At 36.9% G+C, this 21,371-nt stretch overlaps 1 protein-coding gene across 2 annotated transcripts; it reads left to right on the forward strand.

The window, feature by feature from the left end:
- Positions 1–295: 295 nt before the first annotated feature.
- MTFMT (mitochondrial methionyl-tRNA formyltransferase) lies at positions 296–20,142 on the forward strand. 2 transcript variants are annotated; one of them, XM_059913019.1, is made up of 9 exons: positions 296–568; positions 2,438–2,647; positions 4,137–4,259; positions 5,939–6,041; positions 7,184–7,259; positions 10,783–10,874; positions 17,416–17,494; positions 18,343–18,425; positions 19,609–20,141. In XM_059913019.1, exons 1-9 carry the CDS (start codon positions 348–350, stop codon positions 19,792–19,794), a joined length of 1,173 nt encoding a protein of 390 aa, XP_059769002.1. In that variant the 5' UTR covers positions 296–347; the 3' UTR covers positions 19,795–20,141. The 2 variants fall into 2 exon arrangements, with proteins under 2 accessions (XP_059769002.1, XP_059769003.1); XM_059913020.1 differs by lacking the exon at positions 2,438–2,647 and having other exon boundaries at positions 19,609–20,142.
- Positions 20,143–21,371: the final 1,229 nt, after the last annotated feature.

The raw sequence follows: 21,371 nt of genomic DNA on the forward strand, positions 1-21,371 counted from the left end.
TGCTTAGCCAAAGCACGGCTTCTAGTAAATATTAGTTATAATGGCTGAGAAAATGATACATAAATAAATAAATAAATGAGATTTCGTCGTCTGAAAACACATATGATTTGTTCCCAAAAGAGTTGTTTGGGGAGATTGGCTAAATCGTGCAAACAAATGCAACAAAAGTCACGGGGACGCTTGAACCGGCAAATTCCTTCATCTGCCGCGCTTGCAATCAGGCAAGCCCCGCCCCAGTCGCTGAAAGACCTCGCCCATCGGGTTTCCTCCCCGGCCCCGCCCCTCCTGCCAAGCTCCCTCTACCCCACCACAATGCGCCTGCGCAGGGTGGGCCGCCCGCGCAGGCCATGAGGGTTCTGGTACGGTGCTGCTGGGGGCCCCTGCCAGGCGGCGGCTGCGCGGGCAGGAGGCAGAGCCCTCAGTGGCGATCCCTGGTCGGCCTGAGCGGGTCTTCTGGCGGGGAGGACGGCCGGGGCGCTCGAGTCCGCGAGAAACCGCCTTGGCGGGTGCTCTTCTTCGGCACTGACCAGTTCGCCCGCGAAACGCTGCGGGCGCTGCACGCCGCCAGGTACCGGGGCCAGCGACTGGGAGGCCCGGGTGTCGAGGACGCGGCTGTGGAGCCACTGCGGTCGGCCTCGAGGGTTTGGACTCCTAGTCGGGGAAAGCAGCTGCGCCGGAGGGGTGTGGGCCCAGATCTCGGCGTCTCCGGGCGCCCGGAAGGTGCACCACCCCCTCTCGGTCAGCCCTTGGGCGCCTGCCTGGTCCCGTGCGGTCTACACGCCCGACTCTTTCCGCGCTCTGAGCGCCACCGGGCGCCCTGCGGTGCCAAGGCCGCGCTGGTTGCTTTACCTGCATCACCTCCGTCCAGTCCCACCACCTCCCTGCCCGTTTAGCATGTAAACCGTAGCTCAGAGAGGTTAAGAGATTGCCCAAGGTTATCAACTGAGCAGGTTGGGACTAAAATGGGCTCTGACTTAAAGGACCTCCCCTTTCCACTTCCTCCTACTGCCTCTTACTCACCTGATTTGTATCATCTAATCCTTTGGGCTTCTTCCCAGGCACAGGCATCCCTCTGCACACGCTTGCCTCATGCCTTCGCTCCCCATCGCTTCTCTGTATACAACCGGATCCAGTTTTCTGAGACTGAAATGAAGACATAGTCCAAAACCGAACTGTCTTCCTATGAATAAATTTATAAATCAGAACTCTTAGGTATACATTTAGTATTTCTAAAATTTAACAAATTGTGTTTCCTGGAAAAAAATAATTGAGATCCAACCTGTCCTGAAAGTCCATGGTATGTGGTGGCTATACCCATATATCCTGCTCTGTCTCCTTTCCCCAGCCTCCATTTTTTATTTCCCCACTCCGTTTTTTCCTGATGCACCCTCACATTCATTTCTGTCATCTCCCTCCATCAAGTCTTCTCTACAAATACTTCCCAGCAGACCCTGATGCTGACTCATTCATGAATCCCCTTGTATTCCCCTCTTCACACACTCTCCTCTATAACACACCCTGAAACACTTCCTTCACACATGTTCCCTTTGCACACCTCCGTAATACACTCTATACATGCTACTTTCCGTGTATGGCCTCCTGCATCTCTCACTGCATGCACCCTGACGCTTCTGCTGATGCTTCACTTGGCAGCTCCAGTACTTCTGTACTTTTTCTTTTGGGCCCTCCTGTCTGTTCCTTTTCTTATAAATCCTCAACATGTGATGCAGTACCTGCTAAATAAATAAATAAACAGCCCCAAGCACTGGAATACTTTGCAGCAGGTAAAAAAAAATGAGGTAGTGCTACATATAATGTCATGGAATGACGCCCATGGTGTGTGTGTATATTTATGTATGTATATATATATATATTTTAAGTATTTATTGTTTGAATAACATGTGGTTATAGTAAAAAATTCAAAAGATTCAAAAGGTATAAAATGAAAAGTCAGTTCCTTCCATCTCTTTCTCCCAGTCCCCAGTTCTTCTCTTCAAAGATAGCCACTGTTTTCAGTTTCCTATTCAAGAAATGTTTGATGCATATACAAGCAAATGTATATTTAACCCATTTTTTAAAAAGACTCACATAATAGCATACATAGTGTTAAGAGAAAAAAACAAAATGCAGGACAGTATATATAATATTACAGTTGTGTAAAATGTCTGTACTGTATATGTTTCTGCATGCACAGGAAATTTCTACAACCATAACAGTCCAAACAGTAGCCAGTAGCCACTTGTGGCTCTTTAAAATTAAAACAATTAAAATTGAATAAAAATAAAACTTTAGTCTCTCAGTTGCACTAGTTTTAATCATTTACCTTTAAATGCTTCGTGAATTTAATCATAAAAATGCCTTAGAAATGTGTGAAGTAGTTTAGCTTTCCGACATTGTCTTAACACTGTCACATTTTCTTCTAATCTTTCCAACTTAGGGAAAACAAAGGGGAAGAGTTAATTGAAAACTTGGAGGTGGTCACAGTGCCCTCCCCATCACCAAAAAGACTGCCGGTGAAGCAATATGCTGTCCAATCTCAGCTTCCAGTGTATGAGTGGCCAGATGTGGGATCTGGAGAATATGATGTTGGAGTGGTAGCTTCATTTGGCCGACTTTTGAGTGAGGCTCTTATTCTTAAATTTCCCTAGTAAGTTTTATTTGTAAGGGAATACAGTGTAGAGACCTCGGTCTTTATATATGGACCTGGTATCTAAAGTGCAATAACTTGAACTTAATTCTGCTTTCTTTAGTATTTTCTCTTAAAATAAAAGATTTTATTAGTGGCATGAATTGTTAAAATGTGTGATGCTCTTTATCACTATCTATGGGCTCTCACCCACCCTTATTTAAATTCCACGTGTATGCCGACAACTCCCAGATTTGTCCCTCCAGTTCAGATCTCTCCCTGAACTCCAGGCCTCTGATACCCACTGCCTCCTCCGCAGCTCTGCTTGGATGTCTGATAGGCACCTTACATGTAAGATGTCCAAAACAACATTCCTGACATTTCACCCCAAAACCTGCTCCTTCCCAAAATCTTCATCTCAGTACATGGTAGCTCCAGCCTTTAAGTTGCTCGGACCCAAAGCCTTGGCATTATTCTTAATTCCTTATCTCACACCACGCATCCAATCCATCAGGAAATCCTATTGGCTCTGCCTTTGAAATCTCTCTAGAATGACTGATTCTCATCACTTCCGCTGCCACCACTCTTGGCTGTCATACTGCAGTAACCTCCTAAGGGGTCTCCACTTCTGTCTTTGGCCCTCTCAGTCTTTTACCACCCAACACCAAAGTGATCCTTTTAAAACATAAGTCAGATCATGTCACTCTGCTCAAAATTCTCTGGTGGTTTTCCATCTCGCTCAGAATAAAAGTCAAGTCGTTATATTGGCCTAAGAGGGCGGAATTTTTTTTTTTTTTTCTGTGTGGTTCACTGTTGCTTATATCCCCAGCACTTAGTGCCAGAACATGGATTGTGCTCAGTAAATATTTGTTGGATGAATGAGACTGGGCTGAACAGTGGAATTTAGAATATATATATACACATACACACTCTCAAGTGCATACTCATGCTGATGGAGACATTAAACTAATGACAGATTAGTAAATTATTAAAATTGCTCTTTAATGGGTGAAAGGTGTATAGGGATAAACAGCAAAGGTGAATAAATCATTAGATGGGGATTTAAGAAGCTTGTTTTAGGAACTCTATATACAAACTAAGTGAAGTGAGGGTAATTATGTAACTAAACTATACGTATAATTCACATCATCCATGAGATGCACGACTGGATTTGAGTGGTTCTTCTCATATAGTAAAAAACACATTTTTTGTTTTTATTTAAAAACTCCCAGACATTGCGAGCTATGTCTTGAATTGCGAAGCTGGAACATCTTTGGAACAATGAATAGTTGTTCCTGCTCTTTTTTTAATTGAGTTTCATTGGTCTCTTATGGTAAGAAAGTTGAACTTAGCTCTGACTCCTGCTTAAGTTGGTATGAGACTAGATTTAACTGTTTTTCAAAATTTCTGGGCAAGTTTAATGATGAAAAGTAGCATATTAATTTAAGTAGCAGTAAACTAAATGGTAAAAAGCCCACTTGCATACTAATTTCTGCCTTTTCTAACTCAGTGGCGTCTTGAATGTCCATCCCAGTTGCCTCCCGAGGTGGCGTGGTCCAGCCCCTATAATCCATACGGTCCTGCACGGAGACACAGTTGCTGGAGTAACGATTATGCAAATTAGACCTAAAAGGTAGAGCATATTTTCTTGAGACTTTTTGTGATTTTGAATGTTGATATCAGTCTGCCTGGGGGGAAGTAGAGGTGGATGAGTGGGTACTAATCACTAATTTCTCTAACTCCTGGGAGCTTTATCCTTCTGTTTCTTCCTGGTTTCTAACATAACCACATGTGATTTGGCATTTACACAGGGTCTCTTTAAACTTGTTAATTGAAATAAATTATTAACAACTGGATTTCTATAAACGATGTTGTGTAAATGAGAGATGGATTTTTGTATATTAGTTATGAATCTCTGTTCTGCTGGCTTTGGTTTCTATGGTCAAAAATTTTTTGGAACCTGAAGTAAGAATACGTTGTATACCAATGTGTTATATAATTGTCTTAAATGTTTAATTTTTTTAATTATACCTACAATCTAAGAAACAATTATTTTAAATTGTTTTAGGAGTATATTATGCCTCTGCCTATTATCACCTAACATCCCCATAGAAAAGAAAAATTCACAAGTTCACAAGACCAAGTCAACATCTGGGATTTGCTTTAACTTACTTCAAAAAAAAAAAGAGGGGAGGGGCAGATGAAACAAGAGTGGCGAAACTTTGGTAATTCTCACATCTGGGAGATGTGTATATGGGGATTCCTTAGATTGTTCATTCTGTTTTGGGAATGTTTGTCACTTTTCATAATAAGCATTTTATTAAAGCTCACAGGTTAAAAATAGAGTTAACAGACCACAAAGTTAAGTATTTAAAACAAAATATATTTCTAATAAAAGCTGATGGCCAATATTTGCAGAGCTTGATATAAAATATTGAATATAACACTTGTGGGAATGCAAATACACTTGCACCTACTTATAATCACTATTGATTATAATTCAGGCAAAACTCTTGTCCTTTGAGAAAAGAAATACAGGAAGGAATGATTGTAAATTCCTAGTTGTACTTCCTTGGAAAATGTATTCTTTGCTCTGTACTTTCATTATATAATTAGAGATTTTTTTCATACTATTTACTACTAATGATAGAATTATTTGTAGTTGCAATTAAATCCCTGATATGCAACTTTTTTCCTTTGTGAAAAAATAAACCTAAAATCTAAATATAGGCCAGATTTTGCTCTCCCTTCTTTTTTTTTTTTAATTTTATGGATTTTAATTTTTAAAATTTTAATAGTTTAGTAAAATGACTGTATTAGAATTTAATTTTGTTAAGCTCAAGTATTGACTCCATAAATGACCAGAAAATGGTACTTAAGAATAAAGCAGATGAAAATGCAGAGAATGGTGAAAAGTTAACGCACTTAAGCTATCGAGTTGATAGACTAAAGCGATATTAGTAACATACTAATGTTGCTCTCCCTTCTTTCAAACTGACATTTCTCCCTGTCCAGTGGCTAACAGTCACATTCATGGCCACGGTTAAACTATCCTTGTGGGGGAATTTCCCGGCCTTCCAGTGGTTAGGACTCTGCACTTCCACTGCAGCAGGCCCGGGTTCGATCCCTGGTCAGGGAACTAAGATCCCACAAGCCGCACTGTGTGGCCTAAAAAAACAAAACAAAACAAAACCCACCCGAACAAACAAAAAAAACTGTCCTTGTGGTATATACACATTCATGTAGACAAACATATTGATCTTAAGAAATAGTCAGTAATCATGTTATTATTTGCTTTTGATTTTTTGGTAGGTTTGATGTAGGCCCAATTCTCAAACAGGAAACGGTTCCTGTACCACCCAAGAGCACCACAAAGGATTTGGAAGCAGTGCTGTCGAGACTGGGTGCCAGCATGGTACAGTTTTCCAATATCCCCGTGCTTGTTTCCTAAGTGGTTATGAGGAAAAGAACAGTTTTATGATGTATGATTTTAAGCTTCTTTTTAAAAAGTGGTTTCTATCCCTGGCTTCCTAAAAATTAGCATGGCTTTTGTGATCTTATGTTAGTCTTTGAGAATTTACACAGAGTATGTACTTAATCAAGGCTTTTGAATGAAATATGTGATTTTATATGGTCTATTACATTTCATGGTGAGGCTTTTAGACTGTTCTTCCCATTTTCACTCTCCTTAGTCTCATAGACGTACCATTCACCCCTGTCGAACTGAACCAACAGCATTTCCTAAGTAAGTCTCTGTTTTCCTCCCACTTATGTGCCTGTGTTCCAGTCATTTGCATCTGTACACATTGGAATTCTGCTGACCCCCTAGCGGAAAATGAACTCTGAGACTTTTTTTTGAGTCTGCATACAATGGGGTGTGAATAAAGGCTTAATGACCCAATTAATGATTTTCATCTGAACTAAATTTTCTGTTCTGTTCTGGAGGAACCCCCCTCCACCCCACCCCCCGCCGTATGGCTGATGCTTCCCATTCTAGGCACTCACCTCGGAAATGCTGTTATTATAGTGTCTGTCGTTTATTGAGCACTGGCTTGTGTGCCAAGACTGTTCTAGATACTTTCATAGACTTATTTTTTTTTTACCTTCACAAGAAACTTTTGAGGTAGCTATTGCTTTCAACTGTTTTATAGATTATGACATTGAAGGCCACAGACAAGTAAAATAACTTTTCCACAGTGACACAGCTAGCAGGTGGTAGAACTGGGATGTGAATCCAGAACTATGTGACTCCAGAGTACGAAGTCCCCACTGCCTTCCTTCAGAGTGAGAGTGAGAGTGTGGATGGCCGAGCACAGGCTGTTCTGACAGCCAGTCGAGGCTCAGTGTTCTCTGGAAGGAAATCAATGACCTGTACTCTACAGAGAGCAACATCTCCACTGAAACTCCACCAAGTAGATGGATCCTCACAGCTTAAGCCAATTTACTGCTTTACCCTGCCACACTGCTCTTAAAGCTGTAGTTTCATGGTACTGAATTGTAATGTATTTCTGCTTTCGTTCTTTTCATCTTGAATATATTACTCTCCTTTTTTTTAAGCTTATTTCAGTTTTGAAAAATTTGCCTGAAAGTTTGAACAATGGAAGGCAGCAGCCAGCCGAGGGGGTGACACATGGTAAGTGCAGACGGCAGAGGCTCTTACATCTTTCCTAAGGTTTTGTTTGTTGTGATGGCATCTGAACACTGTGGCTTCCTCACTTGCAAGTTTCCCTTAATTTTGACCAAAGATTGAATGTCCACTTGCATGTCCTTTTCCAGAGAATGATTGTTAAGGGGTCTCTCTCCCTCTTCACATTTAGCCTTATGAAAGATTAGAACAATTTTCTCTATTCTTTATATTGAAAAGTACCAAACACAAAGGTAAGTTGAAAGACAGTGAATACCTGTTTAACCCAGAGTCAACAATTATTAATGTTTGGCCATATTTTCTTTATATATGTGTTTATGTGTTTATGTAGCATATATATTTTAATTTTTGCTATACCATTTGGAAGTATGCATCACGACCTTTCATCCCTAAATATTTCAACATGCATCTCCTAGGAAAAATGAACAGTTCCCTAATAGCATTGAATAGCCAGTCCATATTTAAATTTTCCTAACACTCTAAAAACATATTTTATAGCTGTATATTTTTTCAAACTAGGATCCAATTATAATTAGTCGTATGTCTCTTTAGTCTCATTATAGATTATAGTAATTCCTCCACTATTTTTCTCCCTCCATGTCATTAACTTTTTGAAGAGACCAGGCCAATTGTCTCTTTCCTTCCAGTGTTGTTTAATGTGTTTTTCTAGCCCTTAAAGTTCCTGTAAATCAGAAGTTCTAAAGGCTTCATGAGATTCGGGCTTAAAGTTTGTGGAAAGAGTATTTCATAGAATATATTGTGTTCCAGTGATATTTGTTTCAGTTTGTTTTTTAACCTTAAGGGTTGCTTTTTATTTTTATTTATGATGTAATTTTATTTCTTGACTATGTAAGACATTTACATGACTCAAAAGTTAAAACTGTTTAAAGGATCTACTCAGAGAAGCCCCCGCCTCCGTCCCCTACAGTCTTAGGGAGTCATATCAGTAAGCCATAATACCAGGTTGCATCAAGACTAGTGAAGCTAAATTTGATCACTTGATGGAGGTGGTGACCACCAGATCTTGCCAGTGTGAAGATGTGTTTCTCCCTTTGCAAATGGCAGGTAATCCATGGGGTAATACTTTGGCACCATGCACGTATCCGGTTCCCTACCAGCCTTTCATGTAACAGTTTTAGCATGGATTGATGCTCCTTCCCTGAATGAATTATTTCAGTGAAAATCAAAATGGTGATTTTCCAGTTCCTTTTATATTTAATAGTTGGCGTTGTTCTGTAAAGAAAAGCTTTTCCTCATTAATTGTGGGTGAATTTTAATTCATCCTAAAATGGCAGGATAAATGCTTAATTCCTTCTCTAATTATCAATTTTTAAAATAGGGAGTTGGTGCCATGATCACCTTCAATTTTGGTGGCAAGTGAGTTTTTTTAGTCATTTGACTTGTGGATTTTTATTTACCGTGTTTTATAGTTAATTACATTCATAATGCTTTGTGCTGCTCAAGTTGTCCCAAATTTGGCCAGTGGTAGCCTCTTAAAATTGGCTCCTGAATCCTTTTGACATCCCTCCACCCCCAGCTAGTTTTTGAGCACTTCCTTGTTTCTATCACAAGATGTCCCAGGCTCACCTTGTAAATTCTCTGTCCCATGTTGGAATCAGCCACCTCTCCCTTGTTTATTTTAGTTGGGGGGTAGTATTTAGAAACCATCTAATACAATGATGTGTTCCAAAATGAAATGTTAGTGGAGAAGGGTAGGCATTATATTTTTTAAAAATATTTGAGTTCAGGGACTTCCCTGGCTGTCCAGTGGTTAAGACTTCACATTCCAATGCAGGGGGTGCAGTTTCAATCCCTGGTTGGGGAGCTAAGATCCCACATGCCTCGGGGCCAAAAAAACAAAACATAAAACAGAAGCAGTATTGTAGCAAATTCAATAAAGTCTTTAAAAAAAAATATTTGAGCTCGTATTGTTTCTGATTCAAATTTTAAAGTACAGGGTTTTTCTGGTATTTTCTCTTACACAGAAAATCCTTTTTAAATCAATGCTGACCTGTTTTTTATTTGCTGTGCATAAAATAATTTCAAGATTACAACACCAGTATCACTACAGAAAGTATAACTACTAAGTAAGAGTTAAGATTTTTCTGCAGTTTTTTTTTTTGTCTGCAGTTTTTTTTTTTTTTTCCCTTAAAATATATCCTACGAAGGGTATATAGTCAGAGTACTGTGTTCAAAACTTAACTGGAGATAATTATTTTTTCCATGTGGTTTTGTTATCTAGTTTGATATATAGTTAAGTTTCTTTGTTTCAGATTGTTTTTAATTTTCAGGGTTGCATTTTCCTCTTTACAACTAAATCTTATTTTTGAATATATAAAATACTTACATGATTCAAAGTTAAAACTATTTGAAAAGGTTATACAGAGAAGTCTTACTTCCATCCCATTTCTATCTCTTCCAATCCTGTTTCCCTCCCTCTAGAGTTAGTAGTTTCTGATTTAGCCTTTCAGTTGTTTCCTTTTATGAAAATAAACAAAAACACATACTTTAAAACTGATTTTTCCTTTTTTCTTCCACAAAAGGTGGCATAAAATATACACTCTTCTGCATCTTTCTTTTTTTCACTTTACAGTGTATACTGGTGATCATTTCCTATCAATAAGAAGAAATTTCCTGTTCTTTTTTATGGCAGTATAGTTCTCACTTGTATGGGTAAAACATAATTTAATCAATAGATCCCCTATTGGTGGACATTTGGATTGTTTCTAATCCTTTGCTATTTCAAATAATGCCACTATGAATAACTTTATGCATATATTACCTCCTAATCTAATAGATAAAAAATTGTGTCTTGGAGTAGTTTTAATTTACATTCCTCCTTGAGTGAGGCTGAGGAGCTTTTTATATGTTTAAGGACTATTTGCATTTCTTTTTTTCTGAGAAGGGTCTGTTATATCTTTTGCCCATTTTTCTATTCGGTTTTTGGTCTTTTTTGTCTCAGTTTTTAGGAGTACTTTGTGTAATAGATATAAATAAATCTATATAATAGATACAAAGTACTCCTAAATATTATATAAATATACATAACACATATATATAGTAATTATATATAAATATTTATATTTATTATATAGATACATCTCTCATGGAATATATATAAACAGATATAAAGTACTGTGATATAAATTGCAAATAACTTGTTTGTCATTCGTTTTTTGGCTTGATTTATGGCATTTCTTTTTGTCTTACAAAAGTTTAATTTTTTGTAGTCACATTTATCATTCTTTAATTGCTTCTGGATTTTGAGTCATAAAAGGACTTTCTATTCCTAGGTTATAAAGAAATTTACCCATGTTTTCTTCTAGTACTTTTATTTATTATGTATGTATGTATGTATATATTTTTACTTTATATTATGGAAAATTTAAAACATACAAAAGTTGAGACAATAATATAATGAATTCTCTTGTAGCTGTCATTCAGTATCAGTAATTACCAATTTATGGTCATTGATCTGATATTCATTCTTGCTATTGGCTTTATCTTATAGCCCCTAAGATTTCTGCTGCTACCAGCTGTATAAAATGGGAGGAACAAACTTCAGAGCAAATATTCAGACTTCATTGTGCCATTGGAAATATAGTAAGTTGGAAGTCAAATTGCAGTTTTACCTAATTGTGTGTGTGAGTGTGTGTGTGTGTGTGTGTGTGTGTAATTTACTTTTGAAATATTTTAATTTAGGAATAAATCTCATAAAACCAAAGGATCCTGAAATTCATTTTTTTAAAAATAACTATTTTTTGGTTCTTTTGAACCTAGGGGCAGGACAGGAATAAAGACACAGATGTAGAGAATGGACTTGAGGACAAGGGAAGGGGGACGGGTAAGCTGGGACGAAGTGAGAGAGTAGCATTGACATATATACACTACCAAATGTAAAATAGATAGCTAGTGGGAAGCAGCTTCATGGCACAGAGAGATCAGCTCTGTGTTTTGCGACCACCTAGAGGGGTGGGATAAGGAGGGTGGGAGGGAGATGCAAGAGGGAGGGGATATGGGGATATACATATGCATATAGCTGATTCACTTTGTTATGCAGCAGAAACTAACACAACACTGTAAAGCAATTATACTCCAATAAAGATGTTAAAAAAAAGAAACTTTTTTTATTGGGGTAAAATATATATAACATAAAATTTACCATTTAAACCATTTTTAAGTGTATAGTTTAGTGGCATTAAGTACATTTACATTGTTATGCAACCATCACCAGTATCCACTTCCAGAACTTTTTCATCATCTCAAACTGAAACTCTATACCCATTAAATAACAACTCCTCATTCCCCCCCGCCCCACAGTCCCTGGTAATCACTATTCTACTTCCTATCTCTATGAATCTGCCTTTTATAGGTACCTCATATAAGTGGAATCATACAATATTTATCCTTTTGTGTCTGGCTTATCTCACCTAGCATAATGTTTTCAAGTTTCATTCATGTTGTACCATGTATCAGAATGTCATTCCTTTTTTACTCTGAATAATATTCCATTGTATGTATATAGCACATTTTGTTTATCCATTTGTCTATCAATGGACATTTGGGTTGTTTCTACCTTTTAGCTAATATGAATAATGCTGCACGAACATGGGTGTACACATATCTGTTTGAGTCCCTGTTTCAGTTCTTTTGTATATATGACATTCATTTTTTAAATATTCTTTAAACTTCAAGATTTCATAGGGGCCTTAGAATTCACAAAGTACTTCAAAATAGATATTTTGCCATCTCCCATAACCAAATTTTATTATCCTGTTTCATAGATGAGGAGAATGCCCAGTCACTGAATAATGAACCTAAATCTTCTAACTCCTAGTCCAGTGCTTTCACTAGTATGTCTTTCTGCCTTTGGCCCGTTTTTTACAACTGAATTATTAAATCCTTGATTGCTACATATGGCATACAAAATCTAGTTGTAATAACTCGTTAAAATATCTGAATTAAATTCTCAGTTCTTTGACAAATTTATTGGGGTTTTTTCCCTTCATTTTGATAGCATCTTATGTTGTTTGAACTCTTAGTCTACCAAGTGTGGGGTTTTTAATGGACCTCCTCTGTAGGTTAAAATGGAGAACTGCCATTGAATATCTGTAGCATGCCAGGTTCTTCGGTGAGGATTACAGCCTCATGTTGTGGGTATTATCCCATTTTAAGTTGATGAAATTGAGGCTTAAAGAAGATACTCAGTGAATGGCTGTTGAATGTTGCTCAAGGTCACATTGCTAGTTAGTGAGAGTCAGGTTTTGAACCAGATCTGCCTGACGTCAAACCCTGTACTTTCCCCACTGTAAGAGAATGGCATAGGGCAAGGAACATTGACGTTAGAGCCAGACAGAGCTGGGTTCCATCTTCTCTCTGCTACTTCCTAGCTTTGTAGACTTGAGAAGGTTATTTAATCTCTGAGCTTTAGTTAGTTCATTTGAAAATTAGAATGATATAATGTATATAAAGCATCTAGTACAGTGTCTGAGTAGGTACTCATTAAACGATGTCTGCTCTTATTCATTCATTAAACAAAATATTTATTGACAGCCTATTATATGTCAGGCATTGTTCTAGGTATTAGAGGTGATGTGAGAAGATGGAAACAAATAAGCAAATAAATAAGAAAAATAGCAGATGGTGTGATAAGCTCTTTGATGAAAATTAAAATAAGATAATGTGATAGATTAACTGGTGGCTATTTTAGACTGGATATCTAAATGGGGAAGGCCACTTTGAACTGACATTTAAGCTGAGGTCTGAAAGACAATAAGGAGCAAGTCATGCCAAGATCAGGAAAAGAGCATTCCAGGCAGAGGGAGCAGCTAGTACAAAAGTCAAGTAAGCTAAACCAGATACAGATTTTACAAGAAAAGAAAACTACAAATCAATAGCCCTTATTAATATAGAGGCAAAAATCCTTAACAGAATTAGCAAAGTGAATCAAACAACATGTAGAAAAGTATTATACACTTTGACCAAGTGGGATGTAGCCCAGGAACATAAGGCTGGTTCAACATACAAAAATCAATCCACGTAATATACCATATTAATAGAATAAAGGACAAAAGCCACATAATTATCTCAGTAGATGCAGAAACAGCATTTGAAAAATCCAATACCTTTTCATGATAAAAATGTTCAACAAACTAAGAATAGACAGGAACTTCCTCAACCTGATGAATATCTACAAAAAAATCCAAATCTAACATCATATTTGATGGCCGAAGATTGAAAGTATTCCCTCTAAGATCAGGAACAAGACAAAGATGTCCACTCTCACCACTTCTGTTCAACATTGTACTGGAGGTTATAGCCAGGGTAATTAGGCAAGAAAAAAGGAACAATGTAAAACTATATTTGCAGGTGGTGTAATCTTATATATAGAAAATTATAAATAATTCTACCCCCCAAAACTAATAGGGCTAATAAACAGTAAAGAAGACCTAAGTAAATGGAAGGGCCTCTGTGTTTATGGATTAGAAGACTTAATATTGTTAAGGTGGCACTATTTCCCAAATTGATATACAGACTCAACACAATTCCTATAAAAATCCTAGTTGACTTCTTTGCAGAAATTGACAGGCTTATCCTAAAATTCATATGGAATCCCAGGAGGCCCAGAATAGAGAGAAAATCTTGAAAAAGAGGAACGAAGTTCCAATTTCAAAGTTCCTATGAAATCAGGACTCATAGTTCCTGATTTCAAAATTTACTACAATGCTACAGTAATCAAGGCAGTGTGATACTGACAAAGACATAAAGCTCAATGGAATAGAATTCAGAGTCCAGAAATAAACCCATACATTTATGGTCACTTGATTTTTGATAATGGTGCCAAAGCAATTTGATGGGGAAAGAATAATCTTTTTACCACATGGTGCTTGGACAACTGGATATCCACAATCAGAAGAAATAGATTTGGATCCCTACCTCATACCACATATAAAAATGAACTCTAAATGGATCAGAAACCTAAATGTAAGAGCTGAAACTATGAAAACTCTTGGAAGAAGACATAGGGGCGTATCTTCATGAACTTGAAGTAGGCAGTGGTTCTTAGATATAATGCCTGAAGCATAAGCAATGAACTAAAAATAGAGAAATTGGACTTCAAAATTTAAAACTGTTGGGCTTCAAAGAACACTATCAAGAAAATGAAAAGACAACCTACATAATAAAAGAAGATATTTGCAAATCATATATCTGATGAGGGTCTAGTATCCAGAATATTATAAAGAACTTTTATAGCAAAAAGATAAATAACATGATTAGAAAATCAGCAAAGGATCTACATAGACGTTTATCCTAAGAAAATATATAAATGGCCACTACGCATATGAAAAGATAATTTCATTAGTCATTAGGGAAATGCAAATCAAAACTATACTGAGATACCACTCATACTCACTAGGATTACTGTGATTTTAAAAAACAGACAATAACAAGTGTTGACAGGGATATGGAGAAATTTGGAACCCTCATTCATTGTTGGTAGAAATGTAAAATGGGGCAGCTGCTTTAGAAAACAGTTTGACAGTTCCCCAAAAAGTTAAACACTACATAATAATTCTTATCTTCTGCAATTCACCTTTCCTCTCCACTGAGAAATTCTTGTGCTACAACAGAAGGAGTGCGTATCTTGGAGCCAGAAGGTGAAATTTGATTCCTAGAGCTGCCGTGTATTAACCAAGAGCAAGATCCTCATCTTCTCTGAGCTTCTGCTTTTCTATCTCTAAAATGGGGTTCATGACCTGGTCCACAACTGTCAAGATCAAAGGAGATAAACTGTGAATTTAAATCCACGCCAACATATGATTTTGACAGTAATGACGGTGGACACAGAAATGACTATTTTCTTACCATCCCTTTCCTTTCTTCAGTGTTCTGATGATAAGGTGAAGATGAGCTTTACCTCCTCAAGAACAAGAAGGGTATATTCTGATTCTATACCTATCATATTTATACCTCTTAGTAAATATAAACATTTTTCAAACAGTAATCATGTTTCAGAAGTATTTTGAGTTCTTTGGAAGAAAAAAGTTACACACATGAAAGTCATTTCATAACTTTTATTAGAAGCAGATGAAAGAAAAATAAGCAAATTATAGAAGAGGATATTTTACCAAAATATGACATATATAAGGTTGTGAATACTTTTCTTCAAATTTACTTAATTCTCTGATTTAATTGTTCACAACTTTGAAACAACCTATAACTGTTCTGAAAGTTAAATGTCCTTTTTAGAGGATGTCATCAAAAGAGCACTGAGCTGAGAATGAGAAAGCATAGATTCTGATCCTTGGCTCTGCCACTAACTAGCTGTGTCTAAACTTGGGAAAACAGCTGCATTTCTCTGGGCCTCATTTTCCTCGTCTATGAAATAGAGGACTGAACTGCAGTCTGAAAATCCGTTTATTTACTTCAGAAATTTGAGAGAACTTATTTCCTGGTGTGTGTTAATTTCTGTTAGCCTATTTAAATCAAAATGTAATAAAGGTAGCATTTCACACTGAGGGGAAGGGTGAGATGGATTATCCAATAAACAGTGTTGGGACAGCTGGTTAGCCGTTAAAAGGGGGAGCCCTCAAGTCTCACCTTTTCAAATCAAAATAAAATCTAGGGCTTCCCTGGTGGCGCAGTGGTTGAGAATCTGCCTGCCAATGCAGGGGACACGGGTTCGAGCCCTGGTCTGGGAAGATCCCACATGCCGCGGAGCAGCTGGGCCCGTGAGCCACAATTACTGAGCCTGCGCGTCTGGAGCCTGTGCTCCGCAACAAGAGAGGCCGCGATAGTGAGAGGCCCGCGCACCGCGATGAAGAGTGGCCCCCACTTGCCGCAACTAGAGAAAGCCCTCGCATAGAAACGAAGACCCAACACAGCCATAAATAAATAAATAAATAAATAAATAAAAATTTAGGAAAAAAATAAAAAATAAAATAAATAAAATCTAGATGGATCAAGGATTTAAGTGTTTTCAAAAAATAAAACCACAAAGAACTGGGAAAAAGAACAGTTGAATAATTTTATAATATTTGATAAACGTGGATAGGCCTTTTTAAGCATGACATGAACCAATGAAGTCATGAGAGAAAAGAGTGATAAATATTACTCCATAAAATTAAAAAATTATGCATGGAAAAAAATTACCCAATATTTAAAGTCAACAAACTAGAAAAATATTCATAATATATCTGAGAACTAATGGGCTAATTTCCTAAAAATATAAAAGCCTTTCACAAATTAATAAGAAATAGATGAATAACTCAGGTTTTTTGTTTTTTTGTTTTTTTAATGGGCAAAGGGCATAAATAGGCCTAAGAAATAAATAAAATGTGCAGGTAGATATGGACTGCTCCTCGGCCTCACTAATAATAAACAGCAATAGACTGCCATTTTTTTTCTCTTATCAAGGCAGTTTAACAATAAAATGTTGATACTCTTTAACCCAGGTGGTCCATTTAAAAAACAACTATTCTCCAGAAATATAAAAGTCCTCAAAGATATATCTACCAGACTATTTGTTATCACATTTAAAATTTTTCGTAATTTTGTAATGTGTTATGAAATATCCATCATAAAGACATTTGTTGCATAAACTATGGTACATTTTATAAAATGGAATACTGTGCAGCAGATTAAAGAGTGAAATAGATAAGTGTGTACTGATGAAAATTTGTCCACAGTTTATGGTTAAGTAAAAAAAGTTCCTTGTCAAACAGTATGTTCTAGATTTTTGTGATAATTATATTTGTAGGAAAAATACAAGGATATACACATTGAACTATTAACAGTGGTTACCTCTGGGGATGGGAGTACAGAATACTTTCACATTCTAATTTTTTTTAACATAGTTGTCGTAATGCTTGCATTTTTTAAAATGAGCATGATTTTTAACTAGAAATATTAATAAAGATATAAACATTGATTTTAAAATAGTGTTTAATTTTAAGATCTAATGAATCCTGGAGACTGATGTAGAGGGTCATGCTATGTTCTGTTCCGTAAGGTTTAGAGACTGAGTTCCCAATTCCTCTGTAATTGGGAGAGAAGTCAGACCAGATTAACACAAAATAGTAGTTGAAAAGGGTTTCAGGGTTGAGTGTATTTATTTATCATCCTTCTTTCATTTTATTTGCAGATTCCGTTGCAGACACTCTGGGTGAATAGTACCATTAAACTTCTGGATTTGGTAGAAGTTAATAGTTCAGTCCTCACTGGTACTTATTTTTGAATAGCTGACATGGAAAATGTTTTCAGTAAAAAATGTGTCTGTTTTACCATAGATCCCATTTACTAAAAATAAGGATTCTTTTAGCTTGTTTCAGTTCAATAATGGTAATACTTTACATTCATTTATAGTCTTATTGTTTACAGTATCCATTCACGTGTATTTTCTCTTCTGATCATCATAAGAACCTGAGAAGTAGGCAGATCAGTGTTAACTATCCCATTTTAAGCTCTGTGATTTCCTATATTAAGGTTTTCAGGGAATGCAGAGTGCCTAGGTTGACTTCATTCTGGTGAATATCATAATGAAAATCTCTGGGCACCTCAGTGAGAATCTTAGGCCAGGGTATAGCATTTCATGACCGTGGTCCATTCAGAGGCCCATCAGTGCCCTCCCATCCTGGTGGACTGAAGGAGTGTGAGCCACAAAGGCAGAGAGTTCCCCAGAAATCTGGGAATTGGGACTTGTTTAGTCATGGATGGAAGGGCCAGCTTAGATCCTAAGTCTCCTGTATGTCTCTCCACTGGTAGCTAGTTATTTCCCCGAAATGGTCAAAACTTCTAGATTCAACATTTTAGGTTGATCTCTGGGACACTGGATAAAGGACTCATAGCTTCCTGTGTGTATGGAAAGCTTCCCTCTGGGTTCAAGATACACACAGAGCACCACAGCTCTATCATAAGTTTTAGATTACAAAGTCAGTGCATCAGCAGATGTGTACTCTCCGGTATTAGTACTGTCTTACAGGATGCTTTTTGATTTTTAAGAAGCATCGTGAAGTTGCATAATTATTTATTCTCTCTCTCATATCCCTCTTTTCTCCTCCCCTGTCTTTAGATCCAAAATTAACAGGACAGGCTGTTATTCCAGGATCAGTAATATACCACAAACAGTCGCAAATACTGCTGGTTTGTTGCAAGGTAAATTTTCCTTTAGTTTCACATTATCACGTTTGTTTTACTGAGTTTATAGTTGGTATCATTTGTCATTTTTAGCTGAGACTTCACTCAACTGCCTGTCCATCAGATTGAGCCAATGGACAGTTTAATTTTCTTAAGAAATAGTAGAATCTCTAGTATAATTTTTTTCAAGAGATGAAGTTTTACCAAGGTGTTATATTATTACTCAGACAATGAAAGAAGATTCAGTAACTTTAGTTCTTTCTCAAAAGAAACTTGTATATTCTCAGTAATCCAATTTAATTAGCAAGTCATCTTGTTAATTGGACTTTCACAAAAAAATAGTAATGTCAAAGTATCTCACTGAACTACAACAGTGCCTGTATCCTACTTGCTTCGACTGTTTAATGTGGTTAGAGAAGAGATTTCTTAACTATTTAAAATGACTTTGAAACCATTATCATTTTTAAGACAATGGCATTATCCTGAGAAGTGTTCCATGTTCCTTCCATTTCCTGAGTATTTTCCTTCATGTGGTATTTATGTGCGATGTTCCATGCTCAAGAAAGAGTATTTAAAATGTGTGATAGATTGATCTGACCTACACAGACTGTAGATACAGAATGCCTACAGCAACCTCTCTTCACCTCTCTTCAACTTATTCTGGAATAGCACTGGGTGCATATGTCTGGGTCTGTATACATCTATACTGCAAATGCACAGTTTGCTCTCATAGAAGAAGTGGGTTGTCTCAACATGTGAGTTTGAGTCCCACCAGTTATGTCACCTTGGACAAATCACTCACACTCTCTGGGCATCAGTTTTCTCTTGTAAAATCAGTTTTCTCGGGGGATAATATTGGATCTGCCTACTTTTTAGAGTGTTTGTATTTTGACAACCAGTAACAATAAGATACATGGACATACTCTGAAAACTGTCAAGCACCACACAAATACAACGTACCTTTTTATTCTGCCCTGTCTATGTTTAAATAGATTTAAATAGGTCTACACATTTGTTATCACTCCTCGGTAATAAACTTTTAGAGTCAAAGAATCATATATGTTACTTAGTGCTATTTGTAGCCTGGCATTTAGTAAAGATTTGTTGGTTTATTTTTTTTCATGATAAAAGTTTTATAAACTAAAATTTACCACCAGTTTTGCCAGCACCGCGTATTCACTATTTGTCTTTTTCCCTTTAGGATGGCTGGATTGGTGTTCGATCAGTGATGCTCAAGAAAACACTAACAGCTACTGATTTCTACAATGGATATTTACACCCCTGGTACCAGAAAAATTCACAGGCTCAACCAAGCCAGTGCAGATTTCAGACTCTCAGACTTCCACTGAAGAAGAAGCAGAAAAAAAAAATTGTTGCTGTGCAATAGTGCACCAAGTAGTTAGGAAGACGATGGACAAGTACCTACTACATACTTGTAATTTGTTAAAAGCCTTATTTACAAGGAATTACCTTGACTTTCAAAGAAGATGACACTGTTGGAAGGAAAGATTATTGTCAAAAAGATGAATTACCTCACTTTTCACTTTTCATTTAACAGTAGTTAAAAACAGCTTTTTCTATTTCAATAACAAAAGAAACTTTAAATTAAATTTTTATTTATAATATCAGATTCATGGAGATTGTATCTTTCCCTAAGAGCAAGTACAACTAACTGTTATGTGTATATACTGAAGAGAGGTTCTTTTAAAAAGTGCATCTATTAAATTTTTAAAATCATGTGTCCCCATTGACTATGTTACCATTTCAGTAGTATTTAATCTACATTTTGGATTTTCAACAAGGAGTAAAGTCAGCTCTTTAAATTTAGCTACCATCTAGTTCTCACCAAGTCATAAACATTCATAATGTGTAATAATCTGTGTCACATTGATCTGTCCAATAAATTCAGATTTTACATCTAGATTTTCTTAAAGTAGGAATACAGTAACATTCTTCAACGTATTTGTGCAGTAAAGGTTATTGAGCATCTGGTCTGTGCAAACTCATCTTCTCCGTCTCCAGGAGAGTCAGGCACTTCTGGAGGAGGAAGGAGGTGCAGTGGCCAGCTGTTGAATTTTTTAATATCTTTACATAATCAGCTTTTCCTGCCTAGATTCTATCAGTTAAAATCTTTCTGCAATCATTAATTCATCCATTCAACAACATTTATTGATAGCGTGATCAGGTAATTGGTCATCTAAATTAGGACATGTTCATGAGTAAAAAGAAGCACTTATATTAATTATTTCTGGACAACAGGCATAAACAGGACTCTCCCAGGCAAACCAGGTAGTGTAAACATCCTATTTATTGAACACTTGCAGTGTAACCAGGCTTTATGCTGATTGCTGGAGATTCAGAGATTAAATAATATTTCGTGTGTTCAATCTACCGGGGAGGCAAGCATAAGCAAATATAATACTGTTATAAATGCCATAATGAAGGTATAGTGGAAGCAGTAAGTCACCCTCAAGGGAGTCATTGGAGGCTTCCCAGAGGAGGCAAAGCTGAATCTGAGGTTCCAAATGATGAGTTCATTATGCAGACTAAGGCCTGGAAGAACATTCTAGCATGTGCAGAGGAACAGAGGCATAAAAGAACACTATCCCGTAGGGGGTTGGTAACGTGGTTCTTAAACTGGGAGCATGATTGCCTTTTATTATCATTCTTTAAACCATAAATTTGCTATGCACTCTCTTCTGCGTATGAGCTAGTTATACACTTACGTAAGTGTATATATCGATGGCTTGGAGAACGCTAACGGTGGATCATGGAAGAGAAACAAATGGCATGTTAAAACAGGAAAAAAGAGCTGTGTTTTAAAGAAACTGGAAGAATTGATAGAAATGGAGTAGAACGATGGAGATGAGTCTGGAAGACCAGATCATGGAGGGCTTGAAGACCATGAGAATTTGGACCTTTGTCTTGTAGTGCAATAGACAATCAAGGAAGTGACACGACTAC

Source organism: Balaenoptera ricei, chromosome 2 (assembly GCF_028023285.1).
Source record: "Balaenoptera ricei isolate mBalRic1 chromosome 2, mBalRic1.hap2, whole genome shotgun sequence".
Taxonomy (NCBI): Eukaryota; Metazoa; Chordata; class Mammalia; order Artiodactyla; family Balaenopteridae; genus Balaenoptera; species Balaenoptera ricei.

What these genes read in the sequence shown, in the direction of transcription:
- MTFMT (XM_059913019.1), top strand. Translation starts at nt 348, where the DNA reads ATGAGGGTTCTGGTACGGTGCTGCTGGGGGCCCCTGCCAGGCGGCGGC. An exon ending in CGGGCGCTGCACGCCGCCAG is followed by an intron (nt 569 to 2,437) that starts GTACCGGGGCCA and finishes TTTCCAACTTAG; the next exon opens with GGAAAACAAAGGGGAAGAGT. An exon ending in ATTGTGCCATTGGAAATATA is followed by an intron (nt 10,875 to 17,415) that starts GTAAGTTGGAAG and finishes TTTTATTTGCAG; the next exon opens with ATTCCGTTGCAGACACTCTG.